At 46.5% G+C, this 18909-nt stretch overlaps 1 protein-coding gene across 2 annotated transcripts in view; it reads left to right on the top strand.

The window, feature by feature from the left end:
- ME3 (malic enzyme 3) overlaps window positions 1-18909 on the top strand; it is a 189120-nt gene that overhangs the window by 109882 nt on the left and 60329 nt on the right. For both annotated transcript variants that reach the window (XM_045818138.1, XM_045818137.1), the window contains exon 5: window positions 13790-13865. In XM_045818138.1, the coding sequence (XP_045674094.1) occupies window positions 13790-13865 (76 nt within the window). The remainder of the gene's footprint in view (window positions 1-13789; window positions 13866-18909) is intronic.

The following is an 18909-nucleotide window of genomic DNA, read 5'->3' as shown; positions in this document are numbered from 1 at the left end:
AGTCTGGGATATGAAGGGTTCTTTAGGATAATTTACATGGACTACTAATAGTAAAAATAGCTTTCATTTATTAAGCACTCACTAAATGTGCTGGGTACTGCATCAACTATTTTCCACATATTATCTCTTATCACATACAACTTTATTAGAAACATTTTATTATTCCTATTTTACAGACAAGGAAACTGAGGTTTAAATGCAGTCATTGGCCAAGGTCACTCAGCTGCTAACTGGAAGACCTGAGATTTGAGTCTGAGTCTGTCTGGGCCTCTGCTCTTGGGCATCACAGTGACACTGGTGTTTGAATTGAATGGGTCCCCTGGGATGTCTTTCTTACCAGAGAAGCACCCATCCTTCCCTAGCTACTTCAAAGCAAATACTTTCTTGGCCTTGAACAGTTTTGATCTTGAGTTTTCTGAGATTTCCCCCTTTAAGGAAATTTATAGTTTAGACCTAAACTCAGTCAAAATGACAAATTAAGTCAAATATGCTGCACACCCCTTTGCTTAGTTACACCTAATGAGCAGCCCTTCAGATGTTTGGTTCTAGGCACTTAGCTGTCTCTTACATTTGCCTCCTGCGTCCCTAAGGTTTACACATATGTTTTCCAAGTGAACTTTTGTCCTCTTTGAAAACTGCATTCTGTTCTTCTTTATTAAATTCCAGCTTTCATGACTAATATGCAATGATAAGCTCCAGAAATGTTTATATAATAAATTAAAGTGGGCAGAGTCTTCCGCTTACAAATTGCTTCAAGATAGGACACAGATGCCTGCATGTGGAATTGTCTCATAAATGCTAGCATAAAACGGATTCAAGCTTTTACAGTCTCAGCTTGGCCTTGGCTTAGGGGCCTATTGTTTCAGTAACTCTTGATCACATTCTGAGCTCCTAGCCTATTTCTCAAACTGATGCTATGCGGTTTATAACTCAGTGGAAAAAAATAGGTATGTCTATTTCTCAAACCTGCTTTGGAAAAACAAACAGATGTTTTCTCTCCCTACCTTGCACATAACTGTAAATAAGTGACTCATTGGCAGGGTCTGAGAGTCAGGGGTGTAGAGATTTCAGACTGGCAGCTTTCATGATTATTTGCTTTGGTATTGCAGAAGTTCATGTTAGAACAGAGCCATGTTCCAAAATACGTATTGCCCAGAGACCCATATTAACTAGAGGCCTTCTAGACAGCAGGAAGGTGTTTGTTTACTTTACAAAGTGGAGGCCTGTGTGGGTCTGTGCTCTGTTCCCAGCCATAAAAGAAAGTAAAGAGTGTTAAGTGTGACTTTTCAAGGAAAGGGGGGCCTAAAGCCTCTGTGATTATTATTTTTGGAGAAGTAAATATGTCAGTAGAAAAAGAAACTCCTTTGTACCAACTCTCTCCGAGTTTTCTTGGCACATCTTAATATTTTCAAGTAACAGCTGAAACCGCAGCTGAAACCCTGTTCTAATTGGAAGCATCTGGGAGCTGCAAAATCAGAATTTTCAGATTCTGGAGTGGTTTGCTGTTTGGACAAGGGTGTCAATTTCAGCTGAAATTTCCATCTACGGGCACTTTTTTTCTTTTCTCGTGATTATAAATTGTTCAGTCAGTTAATGATGTGATGGAGATACAGGATACTCTTCATCAGCCTTTCCACGCACACATGCTTTTTAAATGAAAACTGTACTCCTCCTTCAGCCATTTGTACATCTTATCAGGATTCCTCTTATCCAAAGAAAACAGATGGAGAAATTCCCCCAACCCTTGGAATTTAATTTGAATAATTTTCTCTAATGAAAAACAATATATGGTATTCCAGGAAAATTCCAGGAAGAAAAGAATACTAAAGACAATTAGAAACCTATTCCAGTTTTTCTCTATATTAATAGAATCCAGTCTTCTAAAAAAATTAGTGTTTTACAAATATTTTCTGAAATGTCTTCCAGATAGACAAGAAGACACAGTGGCTTCTAACCTGCTGCCACAACTGCTTTGGTTACTTCCAAAGTAACCACATTGAATGTTTTATCTGATCAAGACTTAGTATTCTCAGGTACAAATGAGAATGATACCTATCTCTGAGGCAAATGGTGTAGCATTTGCAAATCTTTCTAGTAGGAGCTGTCTTAGTCTATTTGAGCTGTGATAACCAAATTTCACAGACTAGATGTCTTATAAACAACAGAAATTTATTTCTAAGAGCCCTGGAGTCTGGAAGCCTGGGGTCTGGGCACTGGCATGGTTGGGTGAGGGCTTTCTCTGGGTGAAAGACTTCTTGTTGCATCCTCACACAGCAAAAGGAACTAGGGATCTCTCCAGGGCCTCTTTATGAGGACACTAATCTCATTCATGAGGGCTCCATCCTTAGGACCTAATCACCTCCCAAAGGCCCCACCTCCAAATACCATCCTCTTGGGTATTAGGATTTCAGCACAAGAGTTGGGGTGGGAGGTAGTGCAGGGTACATTCAGACTATAGCAGGAGCAAAATAAATGGTAGCTTCTTTCTTTTCTACTTTTTCTATATGGCAACTGAAAGAGCAGTGACATGACTTAACCTGAGGCCAAAGATCAGGCCCTTGGGGAGCCAGGACCAGGCCTGAGGTTTGTGGCCTCATGCCTGTAAGGCTCCATCCTTTGTCTGGATTCAACACCAATGCTGCAGAGTTTGGCGCAGAGTGGTTGCAGACTAGTCCAAAGGGCCGTGGAGAGCAAACAACTATGGGTGATTAGAGCCACTTCACAGATACTTTGTGGTGTTCGTAGGATTAAAATAAATGTCTACACAGGGAAAGGATTCCAAATGATGCCACCAAAAAGATGAGCTTGACTTTGCATGCAGATACCCAATCAATGTTTGCGGTACTGAGTTGAATAGAGTGGACCTCAAGATCACTGAGCAGTTTAGAGAGAAAAGGAAAACAAATAATTTTGTCAAGACAGAGGTAAACCAGAATATTTAGTCACCATTCTGTGAACCCTGGCATGGAAGTCTGTGTGTGTGGGAAGGGAGCTGACAGTCATTCCTCTGACAAACATTTCTGAGGTTCCAACTTAAGATTTATGAGAGGCCTCTTTGCAACTGCATCATTGTATTGAATGCTTATACCAATACGAACTTAGTGGGATGGGTTTAACTATTAATTTAATTATTAAGTAGAGCTCCATTTTAGTATTAAGTAACTGAGACTCAGTGAGGTCAAATAATTTGCTGCAGTCGCACAGAGAATAAGAGTTAGATCTGGGATTTGAACTCAGGTCTGCCTAGCTCCAGGTTCAAGTTTTCGGAGTTATTCCACAGATACCTGCAGGTCTTGCTATATGATGTCATAGAATCATAGAGTTTTTTTTTTGTTTTTTTTTACATATTTTATTTATTTATTTTTAGAGAGGGAAGGGAGGGAGAGAGAGAGAGAGAGAGAGAGAAAGAGAGAGAGAGAGAGAGAAACATCAATGTGCGGTTGCTGGGGGTTATGGCCTGCAACCCAGGAATGTACCCTGGCTGGGAATCGAACCTGGGACACTTTGGTTCCCAGCCCGTGCTCAATCCACTGAGCTACACCAGCCAGGGAATCATAGAGTTTTAAAGGTCATCTGATCTATATTTATCTGATGTGGAAAAATCTCAGAGAGACCTTGTAACTTTCCCAAATCACACAGCCAGGTACAGTACAGTAAAACTTCTACTGCCCCTGTCCTAACTGCTCCATTCCCACATTCAGGAAAAGAGAGAAAGGAATAGACCTTCTGTTCAGAAATATCTTTCTGAAGTGGATATGAGGTTTATAGGGCTGTATTAGGGGACCCATAGACATCAATGGAAGTAGAGGATATGGTTGGTCCCTGCCCTTCTGATGCTTCAAGTCTACTTGGGAAAAATCGTCCCACAGCAGCAAGAGGGAGGGAGTAGGGAGGGGAGAGCCAAAAATCCCTAGAATAGCGGTTTCAGACCCAGCTCAGTACTCTCCCTCTCTGCCATTTATCCATCCTGGGCCTGTTCTGTGGTTCTTCCTCCCTGTCCTCCAGTAAGGTCTCTGTTATGCCCAATTATTCCATATTTTTTCCTGGTCTACCTAGATCAGAAAACCTCCCTGGATCAGAGGCAAAGTCTTATTCATTCTGTTTCCCGTGTGCCCAGCACAGTGCCTGGCCCAAAAGCAGGATGAATGAAGTCTGTGCTGGGAGCAGGGTCAAGGTTCACCTCAAACACAAGAAATCCAGGAAGCCCCTCCCACCCCTAGGTGCATTGAGAGAGTCACAGGGACAGACGTCACTCTCCACATCTTTACATCTCACTCCAAGGCAGGAAAACTCCGCATCACCTGTTACCTGGGAGGCTCAGGAGGAGAGGGGCCTCCACTGGGCATGGAGGGGACACATACTGTTTTGTAGCATCCCACCCGAGCAGGAGACAGAATGGAGACAGGATGGCTGTCAGATGTACAGGAAATTACCTGTGGTTGTTCAGTGGGTTGAAATAATCAATCAAAAGGTTCCTTGAGACAGAAACAATACCAGAGAACGATTGTAAGCAACCTGCTAACAACACACCTCCCACTTCAGTCCCACTCCTCTGACGACTTTTCACAGAACCAAGGAAGAACGTGAATTTTAAGTTCCTCCAAGGCCTGGACAGTTGCCTCTCTTCTTCTCAGCTCGGCCTCACCAGGTACTGGGCCTCGGAGGCCCCGGGAGCCCTGCAACCTCCTCTCCCCCGCTGTGCTGCTGACTCCAGGAGACTGCTGCGGGACTTTACAAATAGCCCCTTGCGGGTGTTCAGAGGACAGGTTCCCTTTCTGCCAAAAATGTGTGGAATGGAGGTTCCGCGGCAACAGTGAGCCTTTGTTTCAGAGTTGAAAGTGCGCGTCTCCCTGGGCCCGGCCTCAGTGGCTTGCCTGATGTCACTGACCCTGCTTTAATTAAGTCCTCCTTTTTTGTTGGACCTGGTGCCAACAAGCCTAAATGAATGTTGTCTGTTTGAATGAGTTTTGCTATTTTTTTCCAGTTCTATTTTAGGAAACTTCTAAGGGCCATTCCTCTGCAGGCCGAGATAAGGGTTAAGAGTTTTTTTCTCAAGAAACAACATTCTCCTAAGTGAACATTATCTCTGCTTTTTTTCTCTCTCTCTCTCGTGTAACTGAATTCTAAAATTCAAGAGGATTTTTCTGGCTCCTGATGGAAACTGGAGATAGTGATGTAATATACAGGCCTTTGTTGACGGAGGAAACTTCACCTGCACTTGCCCTTCAGGAATTCCAACAGACGGAGTGTTTAGAAATGTACAGAGAGGGGATTGTGATCCCCACTGCTCATGGCGACCACACCAAAATTGGATAGTTAGTACATTAGGTTCCTAGGGCTGCTGAAATGGAACACCACAAACGGGGTGACAGAAAACAACAGAATTTACTGTCTCAGCTCTGGAGGCTGGAAGTCTGAAATCCAGGTGTCCTCAGGGCCAAGGTTCGCCCTGCTGTCTACAGCGGAGAACCCTTCCCTGCCTCTCCCAGCTTCTGTTTACTCGCCATCTTTGGTATTCCTTGGCTTGTAGAGCCACCGCTCCAGCCTCTGCCTCCATCCTCACAAGGCAACCTTCTCCCTGAGTGTTTCTGTCTTTGCCTCTTCTTATAAGGGCACCAGCCACATTTATTGAATTAGGGCCCTTTCCAATGACCTTGTCTTAACTGGATTTCATCTGTGAAGACCCTATTTCCAGTCACAGGCACCCAGAGTTAGGATTTTAATGCATCTTTTGGAGGATGCCACAATTCAACCCATAACAGTTGGTTTGGAATTTCTCTCTCACCCAGAAAGTGTCTGGATACATTATCACCTCCTAGCATAAGAAGTAAGTGACACCAGCCAGCACTTGGGGTGCACTTACCACATGCCAAGCACTATGCCATGTGCCTGATACATATCACTTTATTTAATCCTCGCAGAAGCACCTTGAGGTAGGTATTAGTATGTGCCCAGTTATAACAGGAAAGAGAGGCCCAGATCTGTTCCATTTCAGCACCATGTCCTGAACCACTTGGCATACCCAACACCGAGGGCATGCCTGCTGCGCATTTGGCGTCAGGCAAGGCCCTGGGGTGACCACAGTGAACCAAACTGATGGTGTCCTGCCCTCGTAGATGCAGAGTCTAGTAGGAGGGACTATGCATCAAACACATTGTTTCCTGAGTACCACTAGCTGACTCGCAGTGCCATAGCACTGGTTCCACTCGGGAATTCTGCTCCAATGTCATTGCCTGAGAGCTGTCACCTGGAACAACTGCTGAGATGAAAAGCAGTGAGGAAACCCTCACAGGAGGGTGCCCCCGCTGCTTTCACCACAGCTTCTGTGTTTTGTTTTATGTGTTGGGCATCTTGGGGAGATTTTGTTGAAAGGAGTGACTAGGTTATGCTGAGGAACAGACAACCCTAGATCTCAATGCTAAGCGAACTTTCTTCTGTGCTTTCTGCATCCTGTCCCCTGTGGGTCAGCGGGAGGCTATGCCCTGGGTCTTCCTCACTCTGGCACAGGCCACTGAAGTCGCCTCATCTGGAACTGTACAGGTTACTGTAGCAAAGGAAAGAGAGAAGGTAGTGAATCATACACTGGCCCTTCAACACTCCCACCCCGAAGTGTAACGTCAACCCTGTTCCCGGATGAACACCCATAAAAAACATGACTTGCTGGCCAACGGAGTTAAGTGTGTGAAAGAACAGAGTAGGTGCTCTGTGCGGTTTTTGTGAAACAGGAATCTATTCCTTCCCTCTCCATGCACTCACGCCAAAGCTCCATACAGGAGGGGCTGCCCCACACCTCTGCCCACTCCTTCCCTGCTGTGCTCAGGGAACCCTGAGGACCATGCCCCAGCTCAGAAAGTCCTGTGTTCTGTTTCCAGAAACTGAAGTAGGAAAGTCCAAACTGCGAAAGCCATAAATCAGGGGGCAGCGGTTTAGGCTCCAGAAACATTCTCTGTAGGTTCCGTTCAAACCCAACCTCCCAGGTATATATGTGGTATAAATTTAGGTATAGATATTTTATTTACTCACAACTTTTCAGGAATATGCTGGTGTTATTTATAGCAGGACGTGGATTCACTTAAGCCCCGGATTCCACAGGCTGGCAGTTGCCATATTCACTATAGTCTTTTTCTCCCATAAAGTTCTAAAACCGTTTCCCTAGAGTAAACAGGAAAAACTTTAAAGTGATGAGTCGCTAAAACTATTTTTGCTTTTTTCCTGTTCCAGTTAGTGGCTATTAAGAGTGAGAGACTCCCACGAGCGCCTCTGCCCCAGGTGCCCATCTTCGCAGCGCCGGGAGCCCTGAAGGACGTTCTGTTCTAATTACTCAGAAGAGTCATTAGCCTTGACAAATGCTCTGGTTACATGAGCCCACTGCAGGATGTTCTGTGCCTTGGGATCCCCCGGGGCAGCCTATAATTCACTCAAAAGCTGGAAGTGTTTTCTGCATCTCAGTGGAGCCAGGCCCAGGGCTTCCTGGAGCTTCCCACCTTCCTGCCTCCCTGTGCCCAGAGCAGACAACATCACCCCCGCTGTCTAAGGCAGTGCCTCACAGGGCGTCACTCATGCTGAGGGCGCTGACACCTTCTCAAAGAAAGGAGGTTGAAACAGACCCAGCTGTGGAATATAGAGAGCTACTTGACACCTAACATACTATGCCATGCATCCATAAAGGGCCGTCAGGGAACCAGACAGAGGGACAGTCTTGCAGAGAGCCTCATTTTAAAACCTCTTCCCCAAGGTCCCATTTGGGGCAAGGTCAGGCAAATATTAAGATCCACATGTCTACAGAGTTTTACAGTGTGCAGAGTTTTTGTGAACTTGCCTTGTTTGATCCTCACAGTTGCTCCATAATGGAGGAGGAGCCATTGCTCCCATTTTACTGATGAAACAACTAAGGTACAGGGAGGTGAAGTGTCTTGCACCAAATCACATACTTAAAGGGGCCACATTTCTGGGAGCCAGGAGACCTGTGTTTGAATCTCACCTCTCCCTTCACATCTCTACCACTTAATCTCATCTGCAGAATGATGATGATGCCCACCTGATAGTGAGATAACATACATAAAGGGTACCCAAAACAGCCCATTGGGTGGGTGGGTGGGTGGGTGGGGGGATGGATGAATGGATGGATTGACAGATTGATGGATCAATGGATAAATAGGTGAATGAATGGGTGAATGAATGGGTAAGTAGTGAGTGAACGAATGAATAAAAAAATAATTTAGTGAATGAATGCTGCCCTTTTGTAACTTCCTTTCCCTCTCAGGTTGCCCTTGATCTTATTTTCATTGAATATTAACTCTTGCAGGAAACATGGAAAATTTGTAATCCCAGCTCCACATCACCAAAGACCCTTTTGTTTAGCTCCCTCTCAGTGTGCCCACAGTGAAGGATTTTCTACTAAACCTTATGACTGCATTCCTGTTTCACAAAAAGTATGTAGAACTGCCGATGATGGCTCCTGACAAACATGCACATAGACTTAATATGATTCTCATTACAATATGAGTTAATAATTAGCAACTAACATTTGCTGAGCATTTATCATGAGCCAGGTGCCTCAGTGGGCATTTTGCCAGCATCCGAACTCAGGTGGTAGGACTCCAAAGCCAGGGCTTCACCACACCAACTCAGCACCACTAAAAGCTGCCATTTACTCAGTGCCAATAGACACCACAATAAATTCCTTAAGTATGCATTGTCTTAGTTAATCCTTACAACAAAGTGTGAAGCAGCTTGGGTCATGTTCTCTATTTTACAAATGAGGTAACTGACTTGAGGAAGGGGAATAACTTGACCATAGCCACATAGCTAGTGAGAAGCAGAGGCAGGCTTTGAGCGGGGAGGGGAAGGGGGGTGTTCTAGGGTTGCAAAGCACAGACGTATAGCACAGACCCCTAGTCTGTGCTACCTTGCAGCAGCTTGCAGCCTCATCACTTTCAGTGCATTGCATTGCTGGAAATCACCTGACAATCCCATTCCAGCCTCAGGAATTCCCATGGGTCTGAGGTCTCAGGGTGAGGCTGAGCAGGTGTAATTAGGAGCATCTCTCTCGGCACCTGGAATTCTTCCTGAAAGCACTAAGAAGGAGTGCAGAAAGGTGTCAGCGTTTTTCACTTGAGCAGAACCTCATGGTAGCAGAGAAAAGAGACAACCCCACCCCCAGATACTGCTGCAGAAAACAGTATTTTGGGAGTGAAAAGTGGTGAAACCTGAAAACAGGTTGCTTAGGGCATTTAAGAGGTTTTCTTTCCTGATAGTATCTTCTTTCTGAGCTGGCGTAGATGCAGTTCTGCCAGGAAAGGGGTGGAGGAGCAAAAGTATCCTGCTGGAACCTGTAATCCTTGTGTATATCATCATAATCCCTCCCTCCGCACATTTTACTTCCTCACCAACAAGCATCAAAGATAAAGATTTCATTAGTGGTCCCACTCACTCTGTGTGGCATTTCACTCTGCACCTGCAGCAGTTTGTGGGGACCTAGATCCCCAGAGAGAACAGGCAGTCTGGGAGCACTGGGCTCAGGACCCCGGGTCCAGCAGGTTCTGCCGCTTACGAGCTGTGTAAAGCTGTGTAAAGCTGTGTAAAGCTGTGTAACCCGAGACCAACCACTTCACCTCTCTGGACTTCAGTGTTCTCATTTTAAAATGAGGTCTTTGAACCAGCTGTCTCAAAATCCTCATCCAGGGCAATCCTTTTGGTATCATTTGTAACTGCAAGTTAGATAATAGATGGAAAAGCACTTTGCGAAGTGATTAAAATTTTAAATACATTTCCAAAGGTGCTATTTTTGCAGCATGATCTCTGCAGGGCATAAAATTATATATGCAAAAAGGAGAGAAAGGGGATCTTTTGAAATTTAACAGCTCAAATCAAATGTAAAAATATTTATCTTGAGCGTCCCTCCTCCCTCTCCTTATCTTTGACAAAGAGGGCCTATTTTAAGGTACCAGACCATTCCTGTAATCACACTTTTCCTGTGTTTAGAATTAACCACATCAGAGCTTTCCAAGGTCTAAATAGTGCCTGGACCTTACCCTTTAATATGTGAGCTTTTTGCTAAGTACTCCTAAGCCTCTGTCTGGTAAGAGAAATGTTGAGAACTGGAGTTGTTAAGGTGAGGGACTGCAGAATAGGCAATGTTAAGAGCTTCAAGAGGCTGGGAAGTTGTCATTGGGATAAGTTAATGGTGGGTAAATGACTTCCCCAAGGTCACGCGGTAAGTCATCAGTGAACCTGGGGCTGGCACCCCTTCCTCCAGTTCAAAAGAATTGGCTTCTTTGTTATCATTGTTGTTCCATGTGTCTATCTCTGGACGACCTGGGGGAAATTGCTTGTGGATATTAGAGCTGCAGCTGTGGAAAAACAGAAACTGGAGAAGATATACCCTTAACAAGAGCTCTTCAGGCTGTGTGCCTCAGAACAGCAGCTGGTTTGGAGGTAGAGAAGGTGTTTCTTTACAAGGTTCATAGGCTCTGCCCAAGTGACTGATTCACTTGGTTGGAGCATTGTCTCGAAAACCAAAAGGTCGCGGGTTCGATTCCCAGTCAGGGTGTGTAGGCATGTAGGCAACCGATTGATGTTTTTCTCTCATATCAATGTTTCTCTTCCTCTCTCTCCCTCCCTTCCCCTCTCTCTAAAAAAATCAATAAGCATGTCCTCAGGTGAGGAAAAATAAAACAAAATAAGACTTACAATCTCAGTTTGGCCCATTTACCCTTCTACTGCCACCAAGGCAAGTAGCCCTATTTAAACTTCAGGAAACCTGCATGTGCCTGCTTTTCTCATCCAAGGCAGTCCTTGAAGTTCGTTATTACCAGCACAGTGTGATTTTTCAAACTCAAGTTGCCTAGGGATGGTCCTTAGAAACAAGTTCCAAAAAGTCTATCCAATGCTTAGTTTTGTCTTGGTTGATACACCAGAGTGCCCCAGGGTCATTCCAAAATGGCATGGCAAATGCCTGGAACTTGTTCACAAACACTCTAAGTTGGTTCAGACACCCATATTGCCCCCATTGGTGTGATTGTAACTGCAAAAGACACCGGTGTTCAGGCTGCCTGTCACTACCAAATCCAATAAACAATGACAGCGATTGAATCTTTTATGGGTGCTTTATTCAGATGGCCGGTGATCCGAGAAGATGGCGGGTTCATACCCTAACAAACCATCTTGCCTTCTCTTTCCTGGCCAGATCTTTTATAAGGGTGGTGGGGGAGGACAAGCAAGGTGCCGTGAGGGCTTTGAAGTTCAGGGAGGATTAGGTGAGCGAAGCTGCAGCATTCCTGTTCTCCGCAGTTAGCTGTTCCCAAGGTGGGGGTGGGGGGGTGGTCACACAAAAGGCCCAGATGCCTCCAACATGTCCCCAGGTGGTAATCTCTAGCCAATGCCCCAGGAGGTCGGCTGCTTTTCTCAGGAGCCAGAATGGGCTTTATCTGTAGTTTCTGAAACAAAAGCTCAACATACACATTACTTGCTAGACTTACAGCTTTTTACCTTAAGCTAAAATTTTCCAAGTCTTGAGTCCCCTATCACGATGGAGGGAGCCCTGCACCTGCCTAGTCTAAGGCTCAGAGGTTTTCCTCTTCGCTGGTCTGTCCACCGGCCTTCATATGCGCACGCCCACGTTCTAAGCCACAGGCCACAGGCCACAGCCCAGCCCAGCACCACCCAGCCCAGCACAGCGATCCCTTGGGCTGGATACAGCTCAGCACATGTGAAAGTGACTTCACTCCAGCTTTATTCAGTACTTCTGGCCTCATCCCTCAACCCTCAACCAGAATTATCCTAGTTCACTTATTCACTTGTCCACTTATTCAAAAATTAGGTGCTGAACATCTATTATGGACTAAGGCTGGCCATTCAGTGGTGAACAACAGCAACAGAATAAATGCAGACCTTGCCCAGATGAGGCTTACAGTGTAATGGCGGGGGGCGAGGGTGGGGGAGGGTCAACCAAACAGCCACACAAATGAATGTAGTAAGTTTGTTTATGTAGGGAAGGGGTACTTTGAGAACATGTAACAGGGAGCTTTAGGTCTAAGTCAACAGAAGAATGAATAGGAAATAACCAAACAAGAGTGAGGAAAGGCAGGCAACTGTATGTGAACAGGCCCTGGGGCAAGAAACTCATGACACAGGGAAGAATGGGAAGGCCAGTACGGCTGATGACTGGAGAGTGACTGAGAATGAAGCAAGGACAAAGTGAAGAAGCTGACAAGGGCCAGGCTCTGGTGGGTGCGTGCTCCAGAGGGCACATCCCTCAGTCCCACGGGCTCCTTGCCCACAGCACCTTGTAGGTAGGCCATGTCAAGGATTTTGGGATTTATTCTAAGAGCCATGTGATGGATGTTTAGCATAAATAAGGGATAACACAGTAAGACTAATTTCAAGAACATCAATCTTTCTACTGTACAGAAAATAGAATGGAGAGAGACAAGAGGGGGTGTCACAAAGTTATCATGGTACTTTAAGGAGGCCATATTGGGAGCTTGGACCAGGGAGATGGTGTTATGAATGAAAGAAGTGTATGAACCAGGAGCTATTTAGGAAGTAGAATTGAGGGACTTGGCAATGGGTTGTAGAAAGGGGGAGAGTAAAGTGTCAAGGAGGACTCCAGGGAATTGGGATTGTCAAACTAGATGTGTGGGGGTATCATTCACTGGGAAAGGGAATAGAATCAGGTTTGTCTTTGCTCTCCATTTCGTCTCATCTTTGAGTCATAACGGTAGAAGATTAGGTCATAAATTTGGTTTCAGACATGTCAGGTTTGAAGTGCCTTCAAAAGGCACAGACTATTTGCCATCCTCTGCACCGCTCCACCCTCCCAGGGACAGAGGTTTCTCACCCCTCATGTCAAGGCAGAAGACAGGTCCACATTCATGATCTAAACATTAAAAGTTACAAATCAGAAAATAAATTGTTAAGTAAAATGTTCCAGCCTCCTGCCTTTACAAACACACTTGCATGATGGTCTGGAAGGCCAAGTTTGATTTAGGATTCTCAGACTCCAGTGGTACAGAGAAAGTGGGCTCACAGCCTGAAGCCCACCCCTCTTCCTATCCCCACCCCATCCCCCACTGCAAGGGACCTCATAAACTTGGGCCTGGACTTCCCAGCCCACATGTCCGAGCTCCTGTCAGGGAACCAACTTGCATTTTGTTTTTGCCTTCCTGTTTGGTTTTTATGTCATTACATTCTGCCATCCCTCTTAGCTGCTGTGTGTTTCCTACCATGAAGCTCTAAATTGGGATCCTTTTTTTTCTCTCTTTGGAGCTATAAGACTATGTACACACTCATTATATATAAAGAACTTATTCTCTGAGATGAAGAAAGAGTGTGCAGAAATGAGAGTTATCTGTGAGTTGATACTCAGGCAGAGTTGGTTCCCGGGTCTATTACTCCACTCACTGGAGTGTGGTCTGTATTCGGAAGGAGGGACCCAGAGAAGAGCCCAACACAGTCCCTGAAAGCAGCAGTGGGGCCCAGAATTCCAGGGTCCTGCGTTCCTGCTCTAGAGGGAGGACAAGAGGAAGTAGGCTCCAGTGAGCACAGGCTCCAGTGGGCATGAGCTCCAGTGGGCACATCCCTTGGCCCCACAGACTCCTTGCCCTGCAGAGGGAAGAAATTGGAAGAGGACCAGAGCAGAGCCCTCTAAGCAGTTGGGGCTTTGGGCAGGGACCCCCCCTTGCCCAGACCTATAGGCAAAATCCAGTGATCCACAGTACCTTCGATCTTTGCTCTGCTCCCACTCTGACTGCCTGGTTTCTCTGTGTGTCTGTTTTGTTTCTCCTAGGGGGCTGTTCATCACCATTCACGACAAGGGGCACATTGCAACAATGCTGAACTCTTGGCCAGAAGACAATATTAAGGTATGATCCTGTTTTCTCTGTGGTTGCTCTATTGTTGGGTGAAGCCTTTCAGCCTAGACCAGAGTCATTCCCAGCTACAACATGAACCACTGCAACACTGAAGGCAAGACATGGCACCCCTTTCCCAGGCTCAGACCATGGACCTGGCACAGCCAAGCATGAATGCACCATAGAGCAGAGGTTTGCATTAACCAGGCACCCATGTGAAATTGTCCTTTATCATTATTTTAATGGGTTACTATTAATACATTATAATTAGTAATAATAACAGTAGTAGCAGTAGTCTGAAGATATGTTCAGCATGGAGTACCTAGTAAATACACACTACCAGTGTCACAGTGGATACAGGGGAAAATCAGACACAGATCCTCTTCTCAAGTAGCTGACCTTTTATGAGGAAAATAAAAAAGAGACACAAAAACACTCACAAGGTGGAACTTGATTAGAGGTAACCAAGATACACAGAGGAGCTGGCGGTGTTCGATGAGGCAGAGTTTACTTTTAGCTCGAGGGGAATCTAGGAAGACTTTGTGGGAGAGGTGACAGAATTGAGGAGTACATTTTGGGCAGTTAGGCATCAGAGAGAGTAGGATGCAGGGCAGGGACATTCTGCAAGAAAAGAAAAAGCTTACGATGAGCGAAACTTCGCATCTGGTTGTAGGCAGCAGTCGGCAGCTGGAGGGAGTGGGAGGATGTCTGTGCAAAGTGGCAACATAACCTGGCACTTCTTCCTGGAATGTCAACTTTACTCAAAAAATGTAGATGCTAAACAGAATGAAAAATTTATATAATAAATGGAATGCAAAATTTGTGCTAATTTTAAAATGTGAAACACAGCTTTGTAGAAACTTGTTAGCCTCTGGTTCCATCCCCAGATCTCCTCCTGCTGGAGGGACATCTATGGAAGAGTTCAAAGGGCTCTGGCATCTAAGATCGTTGTCACTTTTACCAACAAAATGGGTGAAGCAAAAATGCAAAGCATCTGCTGGCTGCTTGGTGAGGGCGTTTCCGGCACACCAGCTGGAGAGGGGCTGGGGCTGACCTAATGAGCCCTGTATGTGCACCAATGCTGGCACCGTCCTGCCCTGACTGGGAAGCTGGGAAAGTCCACAGTTTCCTTGCCAGGGCCTCCCGCCCTCCGTCCCTGCCAGTTCCCTGAGCCACACCACCTCTCTCCACCAGGCCCCACATAAAGCTTCTCTCTCCCTACCTCACTTTGGCCCTCTTGGGGGATGGTGGCACTCACAACCAGAGCAGGTAGGACAAGACCTTGGACTTCAGTCCCAACCCCCATGAAGAGCTGATTTCATCCATCTCCGTCTGGCTGTGATTTCACCCTGTGCTCCTCCTTCCTGAGTATCTGCTTAGACTCCAGTTACACGCAGGCCTTGGCCCTGCAGGTTTTGGTCCCAGTCCCAGAAGAAGCAAGGTTCCAGGGTATGCCTAGAGTGAATCTCTAATGAAACCTTGAGGACACTAAGCTCACTCAATGGGAAGTTAATTCCAGCCTGCCCTGTGGGGACATGCTGCTGAGGTCCCGAAAACAAATCTTTCCACCTTCCTGGGCACTTCCCATGGTAAACCTCATACATAGCAGGCACTCAGTAGCTGCTTGCTGAAGTGAATGAACTCAGTTGATGAATTTGATGAGCATCTTTCATGTACCAGGCACTGTGCCAGGAATGGAGGGGTATGGTCTCTACCACCACATGCAACGCCTTTGTGCAAGTTAAAGGAACTAGAAAGAATGACACAAAGACATCTCCCCTTAACCAGTAAGAAAAAGGTGCTCCTTCCTCCAGGTTGGAATAGGGATTCGTCCAGGGGCTCATGGGCTCAGTTTCAGGCTCCAGTGCACACATTACAGGACTACACCCCGGGCCCTGCTGTGAGGAAGGCAGAACGAGAAAAACACAGCCTCTGACCCCAGGTTAATTCACTCCAGTGTAGAAATCAAGACATAAATCCAAAATAGAACCTTTGCTGCTATCTGTTGGCTTCAACAAACATATTTCAAGAACCTTCTAAGTTCTGAGTGCAACTGCTAGAGAGATGGAGACAGCAACTGATGTGATTTTAGAGAAAGAGAAACGGGCTTCAGGCCACTTTGGAAGAGGGGGGAGTCATGCAAGCCTCAAATACAGAGAGACGCCCAGAGCCTCTAAGGAAAGGGAAGTTAATGAGTAGACCAGGGCCAGGGCATCTAATGCACTGGTAGTGGATGACCATTTAGTAACTATCCATTCTGTAGGAGGTCCCAAGGGATTTCGGAATAAGGCATACAGACCAACCGCGGGAGCTCAACATCTAGTTAAAGAGCATTATCTGGAAACAACTACCATAGACTGTGTCTATGCTGCCAGAGACAGGAGCCTGGGAACAGGGAACAGATGGGACAACTGGCTGACCACTGGCCCTGTAGCACCCCAGAGTGGCTGAGTACATGCCTGAGGTGCCATTTGTCTGCTGTGTGTGCAGACAGCCTCTCTGATCTTTGTTTTTCTGTTGTGAGGATTAACTACAATAAAGTCTGTGCAAGACTGAAGGACACTTGAATGGATGGTGTCACTGCTGGAGGAGGAAGAGGTGGCTGTGGCACACACAGCAGCTCAGGGAAGAGACTGTGGAAGCCGAAGGACAGCCATGGACTGGGCTCCCTTGCCAGGGAATCACAGGCCACAAGTGGGCTGCCATCCAAGTTGGCCACTAGACATGTTTGATGTGATCCCCAGTGGTTTTGAAATGTTGAACTTGTTGAACATCAGGAGACTCCATTTAAAAACAAAACACTTAGATATCTTGCCTCCTTGGAAAAAGAAATAACTCTGAATGTTAGGCCTATAGTTTGGCACGTGAAGAAGTTAATTAGGGCTGATTAGGCTGCTCCTAGTCACCCCAGTCCACACCCTGCCCTTGTCCACCAGTCATTTACTGAAGGGCCCTTCTTCCTCATCCCAGAGCTGCTCTTTCAAAGACTTAGAATGTTCCAAGCTGCAGTCTTTCTTGTTTACTGGTGTGTTTTCTCCAGTTGCCTCCAAAAGAGGAGAGGAAGGTTTCTCTTACTTAGGTTCATTATCCCTTTCATTACCCCGTCACTTTTGAGCTGACGCTGACTTCACCTTCAGTATTTCACTAATTCTCACAGTCACTGTGATAAGAGCGGAGTAAGAAGTGCTTCTGAAATGCATGAGGTGGGTCTGAAGGAGGAACTAGGTGTGCCTGTGCTCAGAGGAGCAGGGGGATTTGCCCACAGTCACCCACGAATAACTGTCGCTGCCGTGCCGCCCGGGCCCAGCTGCAGAGCCAAGTTTTTCAAGGCACAGCTATCTTTGGACCCTGATGTCCTTGGCAATTTGGCTGGAGGAAGGGGTGGTTTGGAGGAGCTTCTGAATAAACTTGGAAGATAAAAGATGACTTTTGGTGGCTTCCCAGCCAGAAAGCAGAGCTGCAAACTGAGACATAAGAGAAGGCGGCTGTGAGGGAAATGAGGCCACAGCCCAGGGCTGGGGGACATGAAGTTTTGTGGGCCCCTCTTGTTCAGGGAGGAGGGGCGGGCCAGGCCACCCAGAGCTGTCCAGCATAAATCACAGAGTGGGGAGCCGGTGAGAACTACTTTTATGAATCTTTCCCACAGTGGCCATTGCCTGAGCCAGGAGGAAAGCTCAGCTGAGAACAGCCCTCCTCCCCAACACTTTTCCCAAGCCCCTAAATCTCTCTCTCCTCCCTGTCCCAACAGCTTTGGGAAGGAGGTGCTGAGTGGTGGCTGGGCAGTGGAGCCAAGGGAGCATCCTCTGCCACTGGGCACCAGCCACTTAGGCATTTAAACTTGGACCAGATGCAAGTCTCTAGTGCCTCTCTGTCATGCTTGGGCTCACTGTGTGTTAAACCCCACCCTACTCAGCGTCAGAAATTGGATTTCCCGGGAAACAGTTTGAGATGGAAAATTGGCATATTAGGGAGTGCTTGTGGGGTTCACACCTCTAGAAAAGAAGGGGGCAGGATAGAGTAGAGGGAGAAGATGGATGGAGTGAGGTGTCAAGGAAGACACAGCCGAGCCCAGGAGGAGGCTCTGAAGCTGGAATGGCCTTTCTCTGTGAACTTTTTTCATCTCCACCAGGTCTGAACTCAGTCCCGTGGAGAAGATCCTTTGCTGTCTCTGGTGGATCTATCACACTGTCCACCATGTACTGAGTTCCTATTACACTGCAGGAAACAAGCTAAGTGCTGCAGAATCAAAGATGACAAAACCTGTCACTTGCCCCAAAGAGCTTAGAGCTACTATGAAAGACAAGGAAGCAACTATAAGAAAGCAATTGGTGCCGTGGGAAAGGAAAATGCTATGAGAATTCAGAGGAGGGAGTGATAACTTCTAGAAGGGAAGCTTCATGGCAGGAGGTGCCTTTCAAACTGTTCCTTGGAACACGAAAGAATGGTGGGGTTTGGGTGGTAGGAGATACAGGACTTGAGGAGTGCAATGGCATGTGGTCGAGAAAATACAAACCTTTTAATGGGTTGAAAATATTTCAGCGTGGATGAAGCATGGAGTGGGAAAAGGGGAAACTCAAAGAGCAGGTTGGGAGTGGACCATGGAAAGCCTTAAATGCCAGTCTAAGATGTTTTAGTTTTATTTTAGAGACATCAGAAGCCACTGGAGGTTGGGGGGCAGGAAAGTGACAAACCTGGGTGTGCTTTGGCAAAATGAGATGCAATGGCATGGGGAGAATCAAAGGGCACAGAGACCCGTCAGGAGACCGCGGCAGGGGTCAGGTGAGAGAGGGATGGGCTGATCCGGGGCAGCAGCAGTGTGATTGAAGGTCATGGACCAGGTGGGAAAAACAGAGAGCAGGTCAGCCAGCAAAACTTGGTGACCAGTTTGCCGTGGTGAACTGATGACAGAGGGGAGTCAAAGCAGACTGGGAGGTAGGAGGTAACAGAGGGAAGAAAAAGAGCAGAACTAAAAGGTTTTAAAGGCGTAAAATGGAAAAGCGAACTTGCCTGGTTAAGGATTTGGGGAGTTGGGAAGGCCTGCCAGACATCCGAGCGT

The sequence above is a fragment of the Phyllostomus hastatus genome, unplaced genomic scaffold (assembly GCF_019186645.2).
Source record: "Phyllostomus hastatus isolate PE091 unplaced genomic scaffold, TTU_PhHast_1.1 phas_scaffold_317, whole genome shotgun sequence".
Taxonomy (NCBI): Eukaryota; Metazoa; Chordata; class Mammalia; order Chiroptera; family Phyllostomidae; genus Phyllostomus; species Phyllostomus hastatus.
Note: the sequence above shows the minus strand (reverse complement) of the source record. Positions and strands in the feature narration are given on the sequence as shown.